The 16,870-nt window shown below is 42.0% G+C and overlaps 1 protein-coding gene across 11 annotated transcripts in view; it reads right to left on the bottom strand.

Annotated features, from left to right (window-relative positions):
• Positions 1-1,101: 1,101 nt before the first annotated feature.
• Positions 1,102-16,870, bottom strand: part of PRP4K (pre-mRNA processing factor kinase PRP4K) — a 40,881-nt gene continuing 25,112 nt past the window's right edge. For 2 of the 11 annotated variants that reach the window (XR_003437512.1, XR_003437504.1), the window contains 10 exons: positions 16,010-16,083; positions 14,698-14,788; positions 13,831-13,978; positions 11,994-12,131; positions 11,220-11,373; positions 8,522-8,636; positions 7,812-7,963; positions 6,422-6,508; positions 3,796-5,698; positions 1,104-3,013 (listed from right to left, as the gene is read on the bottom strand). Coding sequence is in view for 1 of the 11 variants with exons in the window: in XM_027128265.1 (XP_026984066.1) it covers positions 5,495-5,698; positions 6,422-6,508; positions 7,812-7,963; positions 8,522-8,636; positions 11,220-11,373; positions 11,994-12,131; positions 13,831-13,978; positions 14,698-14,788; positions 16,010-16,083 (1,163 nt within the window). In the remaining 10 variants the exon portion in view is untranslated. Of the gene's footprint in view, positions 5,699-6,421; positions 6,509-7,811; positions 7,964-8,521; positions 8,637-11,219; positions 11,374-11,993; positions 12,132-13,830; positions 13,979-14,697; positions 14,789-16,009; positions 16,084-16,870 lie in introns of all 11 variants that reach the window. The other 9 variants (XR_003437513.1, XR_003437510.1, XR_003437511.1 and 6 more) reach the window with 9 other exon arrangements.

Below are 16,870 nucleotides of genomic sequence, written 5' to 3'. Positions count from 1 at the left end.
GGAGCGGGGGGTTGATGTGTAGTTATCAACAAATTCCAGACATTTTGCTACTTCCCAGACCTGCTGGAAGTCAACTTCTACCACTGTTTTTGCAGAAACAGTTGGCAGTTTGCAACAGACATGTACAAAGTAACCCTGCTCAGGAAATTCTAGTTAACTCTGGCTTTCTGGCTTGCTCGTGGATCCCACGTTCAGCCTCCAGCACTGACACTTCTTGGCTCCTTTCCGGGTCTTAACTGAGGTAGAGTCTGAGTTTCTCATCCGTAGGAGAAAGCCCGTGCTGAAAGTTGCCATCAACCTAAATCCACCCTGCATACTACTTCCCCTGATAAAAACAGGATCTCATGACCCCTGCCCATCACTTTGGATAGATGACTACGTAGCTCTTAGTCCTGTACCAGGCCGCACAGGAAACACACCCGGGGCTTTGACAAGAAGGCTCTCCAGAGCCGCTGCCACTCAGCCCATCGCTCCAACCACCACGACCTGGCCAGCCACCGCTGGCAGGGGCTCCAGCTGGATCGGACGTGCTCTACAAAGCCAGCCTGGGCCTCTGGCCTCCGCCCTCCGGTCCTGTTTTGCGTGTGCTGAAGGTTCACACGACCTCCCTGTTCCTCTTAAGTATTTCATCACTGTTCTGTTTAAAGCTGAAGACAGTTCCTTAGGAGAAAATAAAGAATGGGCAGAAGCGGACAGGGGTCCAATACTCGTCAGGCTTCCCTGCCTGCAATGAACTGACTGATTTAAGTCATTACAGGAAGGGGTCATCCCGTTACGCATCGTTTCTATCCCTAGGAAAAGGGAAGCACGTGTAGCGGGAACGAGAACACAGCACCTCTGGCGTGTGCTCTGCGCTCAGCGGCTTGCAGGCTGTCTCCGGGCTGCAGGTTCTGAGCGCAGGTCCGCTCGCTCGGCGGGACCTCCTCCCCACCCTCCCCTGCGTGAGACTCACAAAGCCTGCTGGATGTCTTCCGACAACTTTCCCTAACCTGGCGGTTCCCAGTCATTTCTGAGCACAAAACACTTCGCAAAGCACATCTATGAAGATCAGGTAAGAAAGAGTGTTTCTGACCTAAAGCTAAATGAAAACTCAGGAGGCAGTATGGTAACAAGAGGCACATTTATTACATTTTCCTAATAAGTCAACTGGGAACATTGCTGCTGAAATGCAACTTACAATTCAAATGACACTGGGAATAATTAGGATACATGTCAAGTATTTTCAGAGATGAGCTTCCATATCTTGATCACTAAATGGAAAGATTCTTCAGAAGAACAGTCCCTTACCCTACACATAGGAGAAGAAAAATTAAAGATACCATGACGATATCTATCAAAATAACTGGAAAGCATTTAAAAAGTCAATTTAGTGTACATTAATTGACATGTAAAACACATGAATTTGTAGTGAACATTTCTATAAGGACATTTCGTCTCAGAAAAGAATGATAAAATTTACGTTAAATATACGCCTGAACTAGGATTCTATGAAAAAGCAAGCACTTTATGAGGCCCAATTTCTGACAATGTCATGATAACTAACATAAAGTAACTGCGCATTTGATATCTGGCTTCTTTCCTATCTCGACATTTAAAAGGGGATTCCCTCAACTGCTCGGCCTAAATCTGAAGACATGTGATGCCCGTTTCAGAGATTCTCCTTCTCCCCGGCCAGCTACAGAAGTCCAGGTGAAGGGGAGGGGGAAGAATGCAAAAAGGGACAAACCTGAGAACTTTGCACCTCACTGCCTCCACCACATACCCAAAACACTGTGACTGTAAAAATGTCCTGAGTATTTGTTTTAGTCAAGAAAAGAAAGTGGTAATTATAATGGCAAAAAACAATTTTTTTTTAAACACAAAATTATTTTGAGAAAAAGTAGACTGGAATGAAACAGGCACTGGGGAATAAAGAAACAGGACGCTATTAATAAGGACGTGAAGGTGAGGGTGAATACAAACGCTGGGAGGGTCTTAAGATTTATGACAAGACACTCCCTTCAAAACCCTGACATTGCAGCCTAATTTCTGATAACCTTCGAGAACAGGTCTACCCAGAGAATGGTGTCTAAAATGTGGAAGCTCAACTATCCCCCCAACTACAGAGAGAACTACGCCATCTTTGTGGGTTATGTCCTAGGACTTATGGACCCTGAAGTCTCACAATCACTTGTCATCATTTTTGCCATAAAGTGAAATACAGCAAGACCTTTGTGAGAGTAACTACACAGCAGCTGACCGCGCGTCTGTGGAGGATGGTGCATGCCCTGGGCCCACCTAGCAGAGGGCTTGCGGAGCTCCACATCTCTCTGCCTTAGAACATTACAGACTCCAATACAATTACGTGTGTGTGGATAAACACTGCTTACAGGGTTCCTCTCAAGTAGATAAATCAAGGAATGCTGAGTTCGGGAATTTCAAAGATCTACGGAACGTGCCCTCGCCATTTCCCTTAGGAAGGAACGCTGGCAGTGCTCTGGGTATCTGGTCTACTTCAAGACCGCGCCCGGAGCAGCGGCTGAACACAGACACTGCGGGCGAGCTGGAGAAGAGGGCGCCCCAGGCGCTGAGTAGCGCTCGCTCTCAGGGCTCCTTCCGACCCTTTGCACCAGCCAAGGAGACGTGGCACCGCACGTGGGCGGCTACCTTCAGACGGATGCTCTTCCGGTGGCTACTGTCTTTCTAATAATCCTTAGGGACCAATCTTGACAACCACGTGTGATGTGGAACCTCACCGCCCACACGGCCAACATCACTAGATCTGACCACTACTCTCATCCTGGGGGTGGGGGGGAAGCGGGGGAGAGGCAGGAAGCGTGATAAAGCGAAAACTTTACAATGAACACAGGAGCGCCACTCTAAGCCCCCAACAGTAATGCACCCCAAATCATAATGCTGAAAACTAAAAAACTGGACAAAAATTAAATGGAGGATTCTTTTTTTTTTTAATCTTTTATAGGACAGAAACCTTAGCTCATGTCTTCTGGTGTCATCATCTTCCACTGAGCTGCACCTAAAACACAAAGAACAAGTAACAAGCAACTTTGTTTTTTAAAGAACACGTAACAGTTTTGAAGGCATAAGATGAACTGTCTCTAAGTGGAAGTTAACTTACTTAAATAAGTATATAAAATGAAGCCATGAAAATCACCAGAAACATACAAACGCTAACTATCAATATTCTGAGTGAAAATGCCTAGGAGAGACTTGACCATGCAGCATATTATCACCAAAGTAAACAGCGGTGGGAAAATCACTACCCGTTTCACTCAGGTAGGAGAGCTGCACCTGTGGCGCCTTGTTTACAAGGCGCCACCACCTGAGGATGAGAACCACCTGGCGTTTATGTCAGTTTACGTCTGAACCACGAGGAGACGGGGGTACAGAGTCAAAGCTGGCCTATCGTATCACCTATCACCTTCCTGGCTGTAGTGCATCTCATGCCTTTAAATGGAGTAAACCCACCAGAAGAATGCTGCTACTCTGATTTTCCATTCTTGAATGCACCAAAATGTGCATGCTTGTTGTAATTAGGTGCCTGGGTGAATAAAAAAATCCCATTTACAATTTAAAAATATTATTTAAACCCCTAAAATCTGATGATTTTCCACATTCCTCAGGGAGACAAGCATTAATTTTACCACCCAAACAGAAAAGATTACATACATTTCTGAAAATTCTCTGCTATAATGTTAAAAAATACTAATTTCTTCGTGTTGCAAAGCCAAACCGATTTACATGATTTTGTTTTAAATTGTTGCTAAATGTTTATCTACACATGCTGTCAGAAATAACCTTGTTAAGAAGGTGAAGCTGGTGTCTCAGCAAATCAGACCCCTTGGAGAAGGCGGTGAGTGGCCTGTGCCCCGTTTTCCTTTTTCTCTTTCCGCACCATCAGAAGGAAAAGTGAGAAAATAGCAGAAACATTAGTTAAATCCTGAATTATACCCCATAACCTACAGGAATTACCTCACTACACTGAAAGCTGACAATACTGGTAGAATTTTTTGATGAAATAATTAGGATCCTAATTATTAATAAAATGATAAACTTCTGGCTAGGTTTACATCTTTAACAAATAATTCTTTCAGTTAAAGACTTAAAGGAAGAAACGCAAGGTTGCTTTTAACTCTATATCGTTTACCTGACTTACCAGCACTGAAGACAAAAACTTTTAAAAATGGCTACAAATGCCTTGTTCACAAAAGACTTTATTACCTAGTGATGCATACTGAGAACATACAGAAATCTGCATGGTCCACCGTCACATGCAGTAGAACAATCTTCACTTTACAATAAGTGAGTGTCAACTGTTTTATGCAATAGACAACACTGTAAAGTCACATCCTTAAAGAAAAGCTTCATTTACAAAAGAAATAAAAGGTAAAGAAGCAATTACCGCTTTTAAAAAGCAGCTGCTTTGTTCAAGAGTGGAAGGTTTATGCCTGTATTGAAAGACAACATGATCACAAATAATGAAAACAATGAACAAATGAAAAACACTTTTACCATAAAGCAGTACACTTTCAAAATGACATACAAATAGTTAAAAATTTCACTATGTTGTCTATCTAACTTTTAAATATGAGGACTTGCAGAATTAGGCCTCAACATCTGTTATTAGGAAATGAAAACTACACATTGTTTCTGTGTCACTAGGAACTGTATTTAAACAAAATGTATATAAAGTCTATAGCAAGTTGATTTAAAAAAAATTAAAGTTAATAAGAAACAGTACACTGAAGGCGCTCTATCCATCAAGCGCATACTCTTCAAATTTTAAATGTGATGAACAGAACAGAAATTGTAACTATGCCACAGTTGCAATGCCAAAAAATAAAACAAGATCAGTTATCACACATGCAGGGAATTCTGCCACAAAGCTAATACCCCTCATTTGTCAATTGTTCCAATACAATAACATCTTAAAACACCGGTGATGTTGATGGTTTAGCTTACCTTCAGTGTACTGAATGTTGCACACAACCTGCTTTAAAAGAGGAGACCATCCCTGCAGGCAGGCTCAAGAAGGAACAGGCCCCTTCGGCACTGACTACCCAGGGCATGCTGCTGTGGCCTGCACACACACACCTAGGAAAACGTGAATATAAACAGCATTTACGCTGGCCTTTTTACCTGGAGACCAAAACGAAGCCAAGTTTGCTAAAAATAAATCAACCACCCAGTATTACTGCTCGCTTCGTAACAGATGCTTCTGTCTTTTATGTGAACTGCAACCATTTACATTAGCACTGTAATTCTGTGCAGTCTTGGCAATTAAAACATTTCTACAGTGAAATTTCACATGAGACACAAAACAGATTAACTAACATTTCTAAAAGAAATATCACCCTTGGTGTTAATTCAAATATATCATGCTTCCTCAAATTTGCAGGAGAAATATTTATAAGTTTATATACATTAATAAACTGCTGTGAAATTTCTTCAGTCTTTGTATTTAATTACTCAAACCCTTGGAGCTTCTTCATCTCGCTTAAATCTTCTCCTGGATGAAGGCATGCTGTAGGGCCTGGTTGATGCTAATCCGTTTAGCTGGGTCCAACATTAGGATCTGGTCCAACAAGTCCTTCAGCTGGTGCACTTTTTTACGCTGGTCTTCAGGAAGTCGCTGGCACCCAATCAAGTCAGCCAACAGGTCCTTAGTTGGATTAATGGTGCTCATGACAGTAACTTTCTCCTACAAATAATTTTTTAAATGTGTATCTCTAAATAAATTACTAAACATATATAACCTAAAAAACTTGAATGAAAAAGGTCAACCCCAAGTTAGCTATGATAGTTTAAAACGTCATTCTGTAATTTTATGAACAGATCAGAATGACAACAGAAAGGAATTCTGAGAATTCAAAAACATAGTTAAGTGATTAAGGTCAGGATGGGGTGTGAACAAAGGCATGGAGGTCTGGAACAAGCAGCATGCCTGCTGGCCTACTGCCAGGTGTGGGATGGTGGGGTCCATGGAGTCGTGAGGAGGGGGAACGGCTGAGGACCGCAGTCTTTCTGAGGAGTTAAATACATTATCTTATAGGTAAGAGGGCGCCAAGGAAGAACCTTTAAGCAGGGAGAGTAACACGCTCGAATTTGTTTTCAAAAAGATCACTGGCAGCAGTACGGAAGCTGGATGGGAAGCCAGACCAAGAGAGGGACCCAAGGAGAGAGAAAAGGGTCTAAATACGATAAAAATAAACTCATTATACTAGGCAAACATTTTTAAATCTTTTCCATAACCTGACGTGTCTTATTCAGGAATTGGCCAACTGCAACAGGAATTATTTTTGTTTTAAAATACTCGCATCTCCTAGAACCACCCGGCACGCAATCCGTTAACGTAAGATAATCATCTAATGTAGCACATAAGATAATCATCTAATGTAGCACACCTAAATTAAAGGACACTTACCCTCTCTGTTACTTTATCAACTTCTATGTACATGAAGTTGAGGTTTTGATCAAAATGTTGGTCTTTAAATACGCCTTTCCGAATCATCTGGCAATAAAACAGAACAGTTGGATTTTGAGCTCTTAGACAACACTGGTAGTCTGGTCTACCGATGACCCCGATACACAAGTCACACAAGTGTTCCTGTTTAGTGTCTCTGGGTTTGCTTCCTTATTTGAGAATGATCTCCGATTCCTTGTTCTCGAGAGAATAACACCTTTGGAAAAGCTCAGACAAATGCTGTACCTAAGACTACTTAACAACATGAAGTTATATTTTCCCAGGCAGTGACTTAAACCAATTACAATAAGTATCATGTCGTGCTTTCACTATTCAACACTGAAGACTAAGTGAGCGGAGACTTACATCAGTGGTTCTTAGGAAAAATACTACACAAGTGGGGCCTTCTCTCTTGGCAGTTAAGAAACCTAAGGACGTTTAAAAAATTATGTTCTAACAGCCCTAGAGTGATAGCAGGTCAGGCCTCGTTAAAACAAGTACCAACGTAGCTAATTTCTGTGTATCTGTCTAAACGAGTCCAACCTAACAGAATTTGGACAGAACTTAAAAAACATAATGGCTTCTGACCTACAGGGAGAAAAATCTGTAAATCTCTCAGAAAGTCAGCACATAAGCTGAAATCATAAAAGCCTAAGATACGGTCTTTAGACATTTTTATAAATGCCTATAAAGTTCTTGATTTGTGTTAATCAAACAAACTAATATTACAGCTCAAGCATTAAGGGTGAGTTTCACGTTAAAAAGATGTCATCTGCCGTGAGTTTTCTCGGTACCTTCTTCCTCTCCCAGCAGCTTCCAACCTCTATAAACGGACTGCCGCCAAGTCCCCCGCTCATTCTCTGATGACTGAGTCCTTCCCTCCACCATCTGCCTACCTGGACCTGCATCTTTTCTCACTGCAGCTGTTACCAATACAGGTGTGCTCCCAGGAACCCTGCTGCTGCTCTGCCCATCACTGAATGACAACCAGTGGAACAAGGGAAGGACAGAGATGTGAAAACAGTCGCATGTATCCTCTCTCCCTCAGTTCCAATTCTACCTTAAACTATGGGCCCTACACTTCTGCTTAATTCAGGAGAGTAAAGAAAAGCACAAAGGCAGACTTTAGACGAGAAAAGGAAAATGGGATCCTCTTATTCTCTCTTGACAGCTCTTGGCTGGTTAGAACCACTAATTTAAACACCAGAAATGAGAAGAGCTAAGGAATCAGAGTAGCCACGTGCCCACCTCTCAGAAACTGTTTTATAGCCACGAGAGAGGAGCGTCAGCAACCACGAATCTGCCGGAGGCGCCACGAAGACCTCGGAAACAAGCTCCCACTAAATCCTACCTTATTTGGCATCTTTCCTTTGAGATCCATGGCGAGCTTCAACATATGGTTATTGGTTTTGCCAGGAAATAAAATCTTTCCAGTGTAGAGTTCATACAAGGTGCAGCCTACGGACCACATATCTATACCATAGTCATAGCTTTTACCTATAACTGAAAACATAATACAAATTTTAACGTATGATGATAAAAACAATCAACTACTGTTTACTTCCATTAACAGGGGAATCAACTTAGCTCGGACTATGTAACCACAGTCTGAGTACCTCACTTTCACATTAGCTTCATATTCTTTCCCACTAATTCTTAATAGGGACTCTTCAACTTAAAAACCTTAAAAAAAACGAGGGCGTGGGGAAGCAATGAAGGGGCAGAAGAAAGGGTGCATCTCTCCTATCCTTTCGTTTCACCTTTGGTGGAGGGCTAGCCAGCCTCGGCCAAGGCCGAGGAAGGGGAAGAACACAGGACCCAGACGGTCCACAGTGACGGTCAGGCCCTGAGGAAGTGAGGGCAGTCTCCCGAAGCCGAGGGCTTTCCACACCTGCCACAACCACGGCCATCCCACCTGAGGAGCATGAACTGGCTACGGTTCCCTTCCTCACGAATGACTCAAGCAGCTGCCGCAGCGCCGGAAAACACTGCTTAGACCGTCAGCGTGCCGCTCCCACTGCGCACGGCGGCCCAGGTCGAGGAGCGCTGGAAGGAACTTACTGATTTCGGGGGCGCGATAAAATCTACTGACAAGGTAAGGCGTTATGTCATTATCCGCCACATGTGACGCCGACCCGAAGTCGCAGAGCTTTAGAATAGTTTTGGATTCATTAACCTGCAAAACATTTATAACTGACGTTTAACTCACGCCGGGAGAAATTAAGACACATGATCAGTTAAAAAAAATGGCTCTGAGAAGTTATTCCCAATACTGAGAACAAAGTCACTCACTTGAAAATTCCTTTTCTAATTATTTTATAATTCAACTTCCTAATTGTGAAGAATTAAGAGCGCTCAAATATTTGATCATAAATTAGTAAAAGAACTTTCTTCAGTGAGGAAATAAGGGATAATGCCAAGTAAATTTAACCAAAGCTATTTAGGAAAGGGTGGAATAGTAACAGAAGGCACTGAAGCAAAGCATCTTCTAAAAACCCCCAGGAAACCCGAACCAATCAAGTTACTGCCTAAAGGAACACGAAGACGGTCACTGGGAAGAAATCAGACTTAGATTAACTTACAACTGACTTAAGTTAACTTTCGTTTGCCAGAAAATTACAATGGCAATGAAAGCAGAAGAATGATTCAGATTCAATTTGGACAAAAAGAGAATAAAAACAATTCTTCATCCAAAGCTGCTAGACCTTCCCAAATTTAGCACTCCCTTCGAGTCTAAAAAACATTAAATCCCTTAAATGTAAAGAAAGTATTAGGAAAATGTTAAATATATTTGGCAAGACGGGTAAACAGGGACACTGTATTGGTCATTTGTCTCTTTTCTCCTTTGTCAACACTTCCACATTCACAGCGACAGTGGCACCTGAGAGAGGCTGGAGATGCTCCCATGGCTACTGCCACACTCATGAGTCGGAGCATGTTCAGGGTTAACAAGTGAAGGTAATCCACATTCCAGAGTCCCCGCCCCCCTTCAAAAGAGACACACACAAATTCTGAGTTGGGACTTGAACTTGGCCTGCTGTTCCCACCCCAAAGACACGTAACACTTTAAATAAGCAGCCCTGGGCGGTCTCTCCTGGGATACCATAAAGCCTGGTCAGCGCTACAGACTGGTCCACTACAGACGACATCCACGGAATTAAGATAATACAGGAAACGTACTTTTAAAGTTTTTAAATATAAACTGCATTCAGCCGCTTAAGGGTGCAGCTGCAGTAACCAGAGAAAACCCCGGGGCCACTTTAACATCTGAGTCTGTCAGGGGAGTGCTCGGGCTGGGTGACATGCCCTCAGCAGCAGGGACCCACTCTCAGGCACTTCCCTCCACACGCCCGCGGGGAACGCAGCACTTCTGCCGGCCTGACGGCTGAAATCCTGGGCTAAAAGCTTTGGATTTTCATTAACAAACAGCGCCGCGTGGTTGAGGATGTCTGTTTGTTCCTTTCTCAGGAAGAAGGCCAAACTGTCTGAAACCCATGTGAAAACCTATACTAGTTTAGCACTAACTCAAAGAAAAATGAAGTTTTAAAGACAAGAGCTTCTAAGATGCTAACAAATGTCTTATTACTTAACCTCCATGGTGGTTACACAGATGTTCAGTGCATAGTTACCTTTACCTTATACATAGTTTATACATTCTTTGATATGGATGGTGTACTTCACAATTCAAAAAAGAGAGAGAAAAATTGAGGTAAAGATCAACTATGAAGTGGACCGTGCAGCTTACAGCTGACACTGTGGCCGCCAGTTCACTGGAATTACTCAGCCACTCTAACCTCAAGTAACATCAGAGATGCAGTACCTTCCTTTGAAACTCAGACCAAACGTACAAAATGGAACGCCTCATTAATGTGGTGGTCTGGAAGGAGATATTTTAAGATTTTAAAAAAGAAGAGAAAGCGAAATCTGAACTAAGAGCTAAGTTACTGACAAGGAGTCCAAAACAAACTTTAATGGGATTGTATCTTTCTTAAAAACATGTGGAACATGTTATGGGCAGATGAGCTAGAATCCCCCAGCTGTGAACAGCCCCGACTCTGACAGCATGACAGAGAAAGGGCTGGGGAGGGAAGGGGCGCGCACACACCAATCACTCCACTGTAATGAGATGTGTTTCTAAGTTTCAAAAACATAAGCACTGGGAAATCTGCATCTACCACACCAGAAGGCACGAGCTAGGAGAGGTCAAGACTGGGAAAGGCTCCCTTCCATACAAGGCCCGAGAACGACCGAGCTTTCCTGGGTGTGGCCGCCAGAAGCCACAGCTTCTAAAGCATGAAGAATAAATGAAAAAGAATTATTCCTGGACACCCTAAACTCAACCCCATGCATCTACTTCAGAGAGGGTAACTCCCTTAAACGTCCCTCGCTCTGTCAGTCTATAAAACTAGAGAACAAAAGACTGTGAACACTCCTTATTTCAAAACAGCAACACTGCAGCATTTCTCCAGGTACCCGAGGAAGCCCATCGTTCCTACATCAAAGCATTCTGGGGGTCTGTCTGCACTCATCAAATCCATCAATCAACAGGAAAAAATTGGGACAGCAGCCTACTTCCTCTCTCTTCATACTTTACTATAAAATTTCATGGCCCAATTTCTAGAAGAGTAAAAACTGGCAAAGTCATTTGTAATGGTAATGCACTGAATTATTCTTCAAAGGTGTCATTTCTAGAACACAGTGGCGATCACATTATAGACGTTATATGGATATAACAAGGCAGCCTGATCGTTTGACTTACCAAGATATTGTCTGGCTTGATATCTGCATGGAGGATATTGCATCTTTTAAGGAGTTTTAGTGCCAAGAACAACTGCTGACTATAGGATCGTACAGCCTTAATATGAAGGCCAACATCCTTACCATATTTTTTTAACACCTCTCGTAAATTCATACTTTTAGGAAAGAAAAAAACAAATAAAATTAGGGTTAAAATGCAAAATGGAAATTGAGGAAGGCAAAACCATTTTCAAGCATAAAGTAAAATCACGTTCAAAGCACGAATTACAATGAAAACACTCGTTCAAGAACCCCCTCCCACGGCCCGAACGTTGATAAATTATCCTACATTGAAATGAGAGCACATGAACCTCTGTGTACACAACACAATTTTCAAAATGAAGAGAAGGGAAGGTATGCAGCGCTAAAATTCCTACTGATTTGGAATGGGCTTCCGCTGGAAAGCATAAACATGAAGCCAAAATTCTGAAGGGGGATGTCATATTCCTCCTCCACTATTCCCATTTCCTTTCACTGTGGCTTAATCCTTTCTTGAAGTATTTAATTTTCGGAGAACTCTCTGCTGAGCTGAAGGCCACACGAGGTGAGCGTGTGACACACAGTACACAGCCAATCACTGTTTACACATTAATAACTGTCAAGAAGCTAGGTCTTCACCAATAGTTAAAAACACATCAAATACCCAGAACATTTATCACGGCATTTATCTGAACTGAGGTTGGCAACGGTGAAGAGGCTGAGTTTTCAGGGTAATGTACAGGTTTGGACACTGTACCTCAGAGGCTCAAACACGAGGCAGAGATGCTGTTTGTGGTAAAAGTGTCTGAAGAGTCGCAAACAATGAAATTTGTCATCAGGATCAGCATCGTTCAATTTTTTCAAGAATTCTAGTTCTTTTAAACCAGTTTTTTGCCTGAAACGAAAAAGAAAATTAGGTCAAAATTGGATACATCAAGAATTTAGGAAAACTATGCAAACAATAAATGCTGGAGAGGGTGTGGAGGGAAGGGAACCCTCTTGCACTGTTGGTGGGAATGTAAATTGATACAGCCACTACGGAGAGCAGTATGGAGGTTCCTTTAAAAGCAGAACCTACCATATGACCCAGCAATCCCACTACTGGGCACATACCCTGAGAAAACCATAATTCAAAAAGAGTCATGTATCAAAATGTTCATTGCAGCTCTATTTACACTAGCCAGGTCATGGAAGCAACCTAAATGTCCAGTGACAGATGAATGGATACAGAAGATGTGGCACATATATACAATGGAATATTACTCAGCCATAAAAAGAAACGAAATGGAGTTATTTGTAGAGACGTGGATGAACCCAGAGACTGTCATACAGAGTGAAGCAAGTCAGACAGAGAAAAACAAATATCATGTTAACGCATATACGTGGAATCTAGAAAATGGTACAGATGAGCCTGTTTGCAGGGCAGAAATAGATATTGAGAACAAACGTAGGGACACCCGGGGGAGAGCCAGGGTGGGTGTGTGGGGTGGGATGAATTGGGCGATTGGTATTGACATATATGCCCTACTATGTGTAAAACAGATAACTAATAAGAACCTGCTGTATAGCACAGGGAACTCCACTTCGCTGTACAGTAGAAACTAACACAGCATTATAAAACAACTATACCCCAATTAAAAAAAAAAAGAATTTAGGAAAACTAAATAATATGTATTTATTTAGTGATGTGTTTAGTCTGTTTTTTTTTTTAAGTACTAATAATAGAACTGTTGAGGAACACAAGTCTCTATATCATTCACACAATACTTTACTCTTAGCCAAATACTGTTTTCATGGAGTTAATTTCCAAAATAATCAATGAACAAAACAGAAACATAGAGGAATAAACCCACCTTGCTTGAACGGAAATCAATCTTGCACATTTTATCTCAAGATGTCTTGATGTAAATATTATCCTCTGAAATTCTAGTTATAATTTGTCAATAGACTACAGTTTAAAATTAGTGTCTATAATACAGAAGTTGGGGACTTCCATCAAACAAACTTTCTAAGCCTAGGCAACCTAAGACTTCAGTATAAACCTAAACACTTCTTTCTTGCGTTTCCAAACCAGTGCCAAGTTGACTTTAATGCCAGCTCAGTGTGTGGCATAGATTATGCATTAACGCACACGGCTATGGCAATCACCTCCCTGCTCATAAAGAGAGGAGGCAACAGACAAAGATACAGATAATTCCCAGAACTATCTGATTTTACGCCGTTTGCAGGCCACCGTATGCTCAGTGACACCTGATCAATCTGACCTTTAGATTTCTCACCTTTCGGCTTGAGCTTAAGCTACTCACAGCAAAGGATGGTCGTAAGACAAGCGGTAGGCGGAAGGAGTCTGAGCTGACATCCGTGCACAAAGCAGTGCTGAAATGCACTGAAATGAATTAAATACAATCAGCCTACGGCTCGAGTGCTTCTCACAGAACAACACGTGACGATCAATCAAATACCCAGAGCTGCTCTGTCGCTTTATAAGCCCAATACCTGTCCTACACAGATTGTGGTCACTATTTAAAAACAGGCTTATTTGTGAACGCCCGTGAAGGTGTCGGTGAAGGTTTTGTTCTGTGTCCTGAACTTACATGAGCTCGTTGTTCCGAATGATCTTCACGGCCACCTCCTGGTTGGCCCTCGCATTATCCCTGGCTCGGACCACGTTACTGAACACGCCTTGACCCGTGTAGCCATACACGTTATAACGCTTATCCAGGACTTCACCTATGTTCACACCTGAAAAGGTAAGCTAAAAGATTAGAATTCTGACCATAACAGACTACTGCACAAAACTGTGAGATACACATCAGAAAAGTCGAAAAGTAGGATACACAGTGCAGTCACTTAAAAACTGTCAAATCTCTGCTGCGTGCTTGGCTTCCTGGACACCATGGAGACTCAAGGCCTCGCCCCCGTCGTGACCTTCTTGCGTAATGCGGTTAAAGCTGCCGGCTGCCAACCGCTGCAGGAAGACTTTCTGCTCTCCTAGCAACTGCTGACGGTCCTAACACCGAGGAAGGAAGAACTGTGCTCGCTGCAGGGTCTCCAGCTGCAGTCTGCGTGGCTGGCACCCCTTCCCTCTGGAGGATGATCTCATGGCTGAAAATAACTCTGAACAGATTTAAGCTGCACATCAAGTCTTCACCTCACTTCAATTTGTGATGCTTCCGGGCTGTAACATGGGTTCATGAAGCTGCTAGACGTGCCACACTTTTGAAGTGACGGCACTGTGATGTGACTTTCAGAGTCCTCCCAAGTGTGAAGGCATTAGGCCACGTACTTTTACAAGCTGTTACAATGAACTCTAAAATTAATAAGAACTGTATTGAAAAAGGATAGATACATGTATAACTGAGTCACTCCGCCATACACCTGAAACTATCACATTGTTAACAACTATACTCCAATAGAAAATAAAAAGTTAAAAAAACAAAAACAAAAAATTGTGATCTTACGATAATAGCCTTCTGCATCAGTCCAGTTATCCCTGAGGTTGGGATTCTCTTTGAAATCTTTTCCAATGCCAGCAGCCCGCAGACGCGCACTCTGAAATTAAGGCAGCAACATGAGCTATTTAGCCACCAAACGGGCAGACATTTAAAGCACTTCCTTTAAAAGAAAAACAGGTAGAACCAGCTAAAATTTGATAACATTTTATGCCAACTTAAATAAACTCGTACTATGACTTGTGTAAATGCAACACAGCAGAAACATGATTATCTAAGTCTCCTGAATCACAATAATGCTCAAGAAAAAAAGGAACAAGTTATCTTCACATTTCTTTTACTGCCCTAGTCACGCAACACCCCCTCCCTGTCTCCTCCCATCTATGGATGAAATGTCACTGGCTGTGTTAGAAGATGAGTTTAAGAATATCTGGTACTTCTGAAGTGTCTTCACTACACGTCACTCACATCACTCTCCATGACACCCAGAAAGCCCTTCAACATCATCCAGGTGGATGATGGGTGCCAATACTTTAACTGGCTCAAAATCATCTCACGCTTTCTTAACCCATCTTTTTTGCGTGCTCCTGTGGCAGCACACCACACACGGGACACGTTACTTAAGCCAATCACTGGTGTCTTCAGGGTCCTGGACATCACTGCTTTATCCTAGTCCATTTTTAATCTCCCTGTTACATGTTTATCTCTCCCACCTCCCTTCACCAAAGCCTCTGTATTTCTCACGTTCTTTTAAATTTATGATGGAAATGGTCTGCTACTTTTGAGACCATTTTTCAAGAAAATTTTTTCAAGAAAAACCACTGATAAAGTGGCTAACGGTACAAAATTTCTCAACCCACCCCTTATAACATTTCCAACTCTTCCATGACTTCTATTAGGCTCCAAATCCTTAAGCTCCCAATAGCCTGCACTGCAGAGGCCCAAAGTGGACTCTAGGCCTGAAAATGACTGACGTCACCCGGCCTCCCCTGACTGCAGCACACACACAGAGGCTTGTAAAGCCAAGAAGCAAAGCTGTTCAAAGAAAATACCTACATTCAAGTCATCTGCTGTTTAGCTTGTATGAAGCCCTCAGATTGCTCCGCTGTACTTGTTTTAAAATTTGATTTAATTTCAGACAGAGAAAAGTTGCCAAACTAGTACAAAGAGATTCTAGATACACTTCACCCAGACCGTCCAAATGTTAGCATTAATTTGCTTTATCCTTCTCTCTCTCTCTATGTATACACCGTGAAATACATATTTGTTATATACCCTTTTCTGATTAACAGTTGTGTTTTTATGACTTAAAATTACTCACGTCAAAATACGCAGCAAACATATCATCAGATTCTGTGAACATGTCGGGCGCCAACAGCTTCTTCTGAGATGAACCTTAATGGAAATTAGCATTAATATTTGAAAAATGAAGAGATACAAATTGAAACACAAATAATATATCAATGGAAAATCACTAACAGCAATTCTAACTTCCTTTTCCTCTTGCACATCTGTTTTTCACCAATATCCAGCTTACAATCACTCTGTGACACTATGACATACACAGCTATCCACTTTTTACTGAGAGTGCACTTCAGAAAGCTGAAAGACCTAATAGCGGTACTTCCACTAACGCTGAATTAATATGCTAATAACTAAGCAACGATTAGGTATTACAAGGGACGCTCCTCTCTAAACTGCAATTTCTCTCAGAAGGTTAGCACCCCGCACTATGAATACAGATCTACGTGTTTCTCTCCTAAAACGCCTAATGACCCCATTAGAACACTGGGCAAAAAAATAAATGTAGGAAAAAAGAATGCAACAGCCTTAACCATACGAACACATGCCCGACCTCATACGCCCAACTCAAACGCAAATTAAAATCACAATGAAATACCATCCTGTGAGACTGGCTAAAAATCTAAAAGTATGACAACATTCGGTTAACAAGGCCCTGGGTAAAAAGCCCTCAGACATGGCTTGTGGGATGGCAAAACTGTATAACCTTTACAGAGGGGAATCTGGAAGTATAGAGCAAAATGACATATTCATTCAGACCCAGAAATCCCACTTCTATGAAACCATTCCAAAGACAGTAACAAGCAGAAAAAAACGACTTAATGCACAACGCTATTATCATTAATGCTCCAATCAACAGCCAAACGTCTACCGTTAGAAG

The sequence above is a fragment of the Aethalodelphis obliquidens genome, unplaced genomic scaffold (genome assembly GCF_003676395.1).
Source record: "Aethalodelphis obliquidens isolate GAN/ISIS:26980383/991018 unplaced genomic scaffold, ASM367639v1 scaffold34, whole genome shotgun sequence".
NCBI classification, from domain to species: domain Eukaryota; kingdom Metazoa; phylum Chordata; class Mammalia; order Artiodactyla; family Delphinidae; genus Aethalodelphis; species Aethalodelphis obliquidens.
This window is presented reverse-complemented; position numbering and strand designations above follow the sequence as displayed.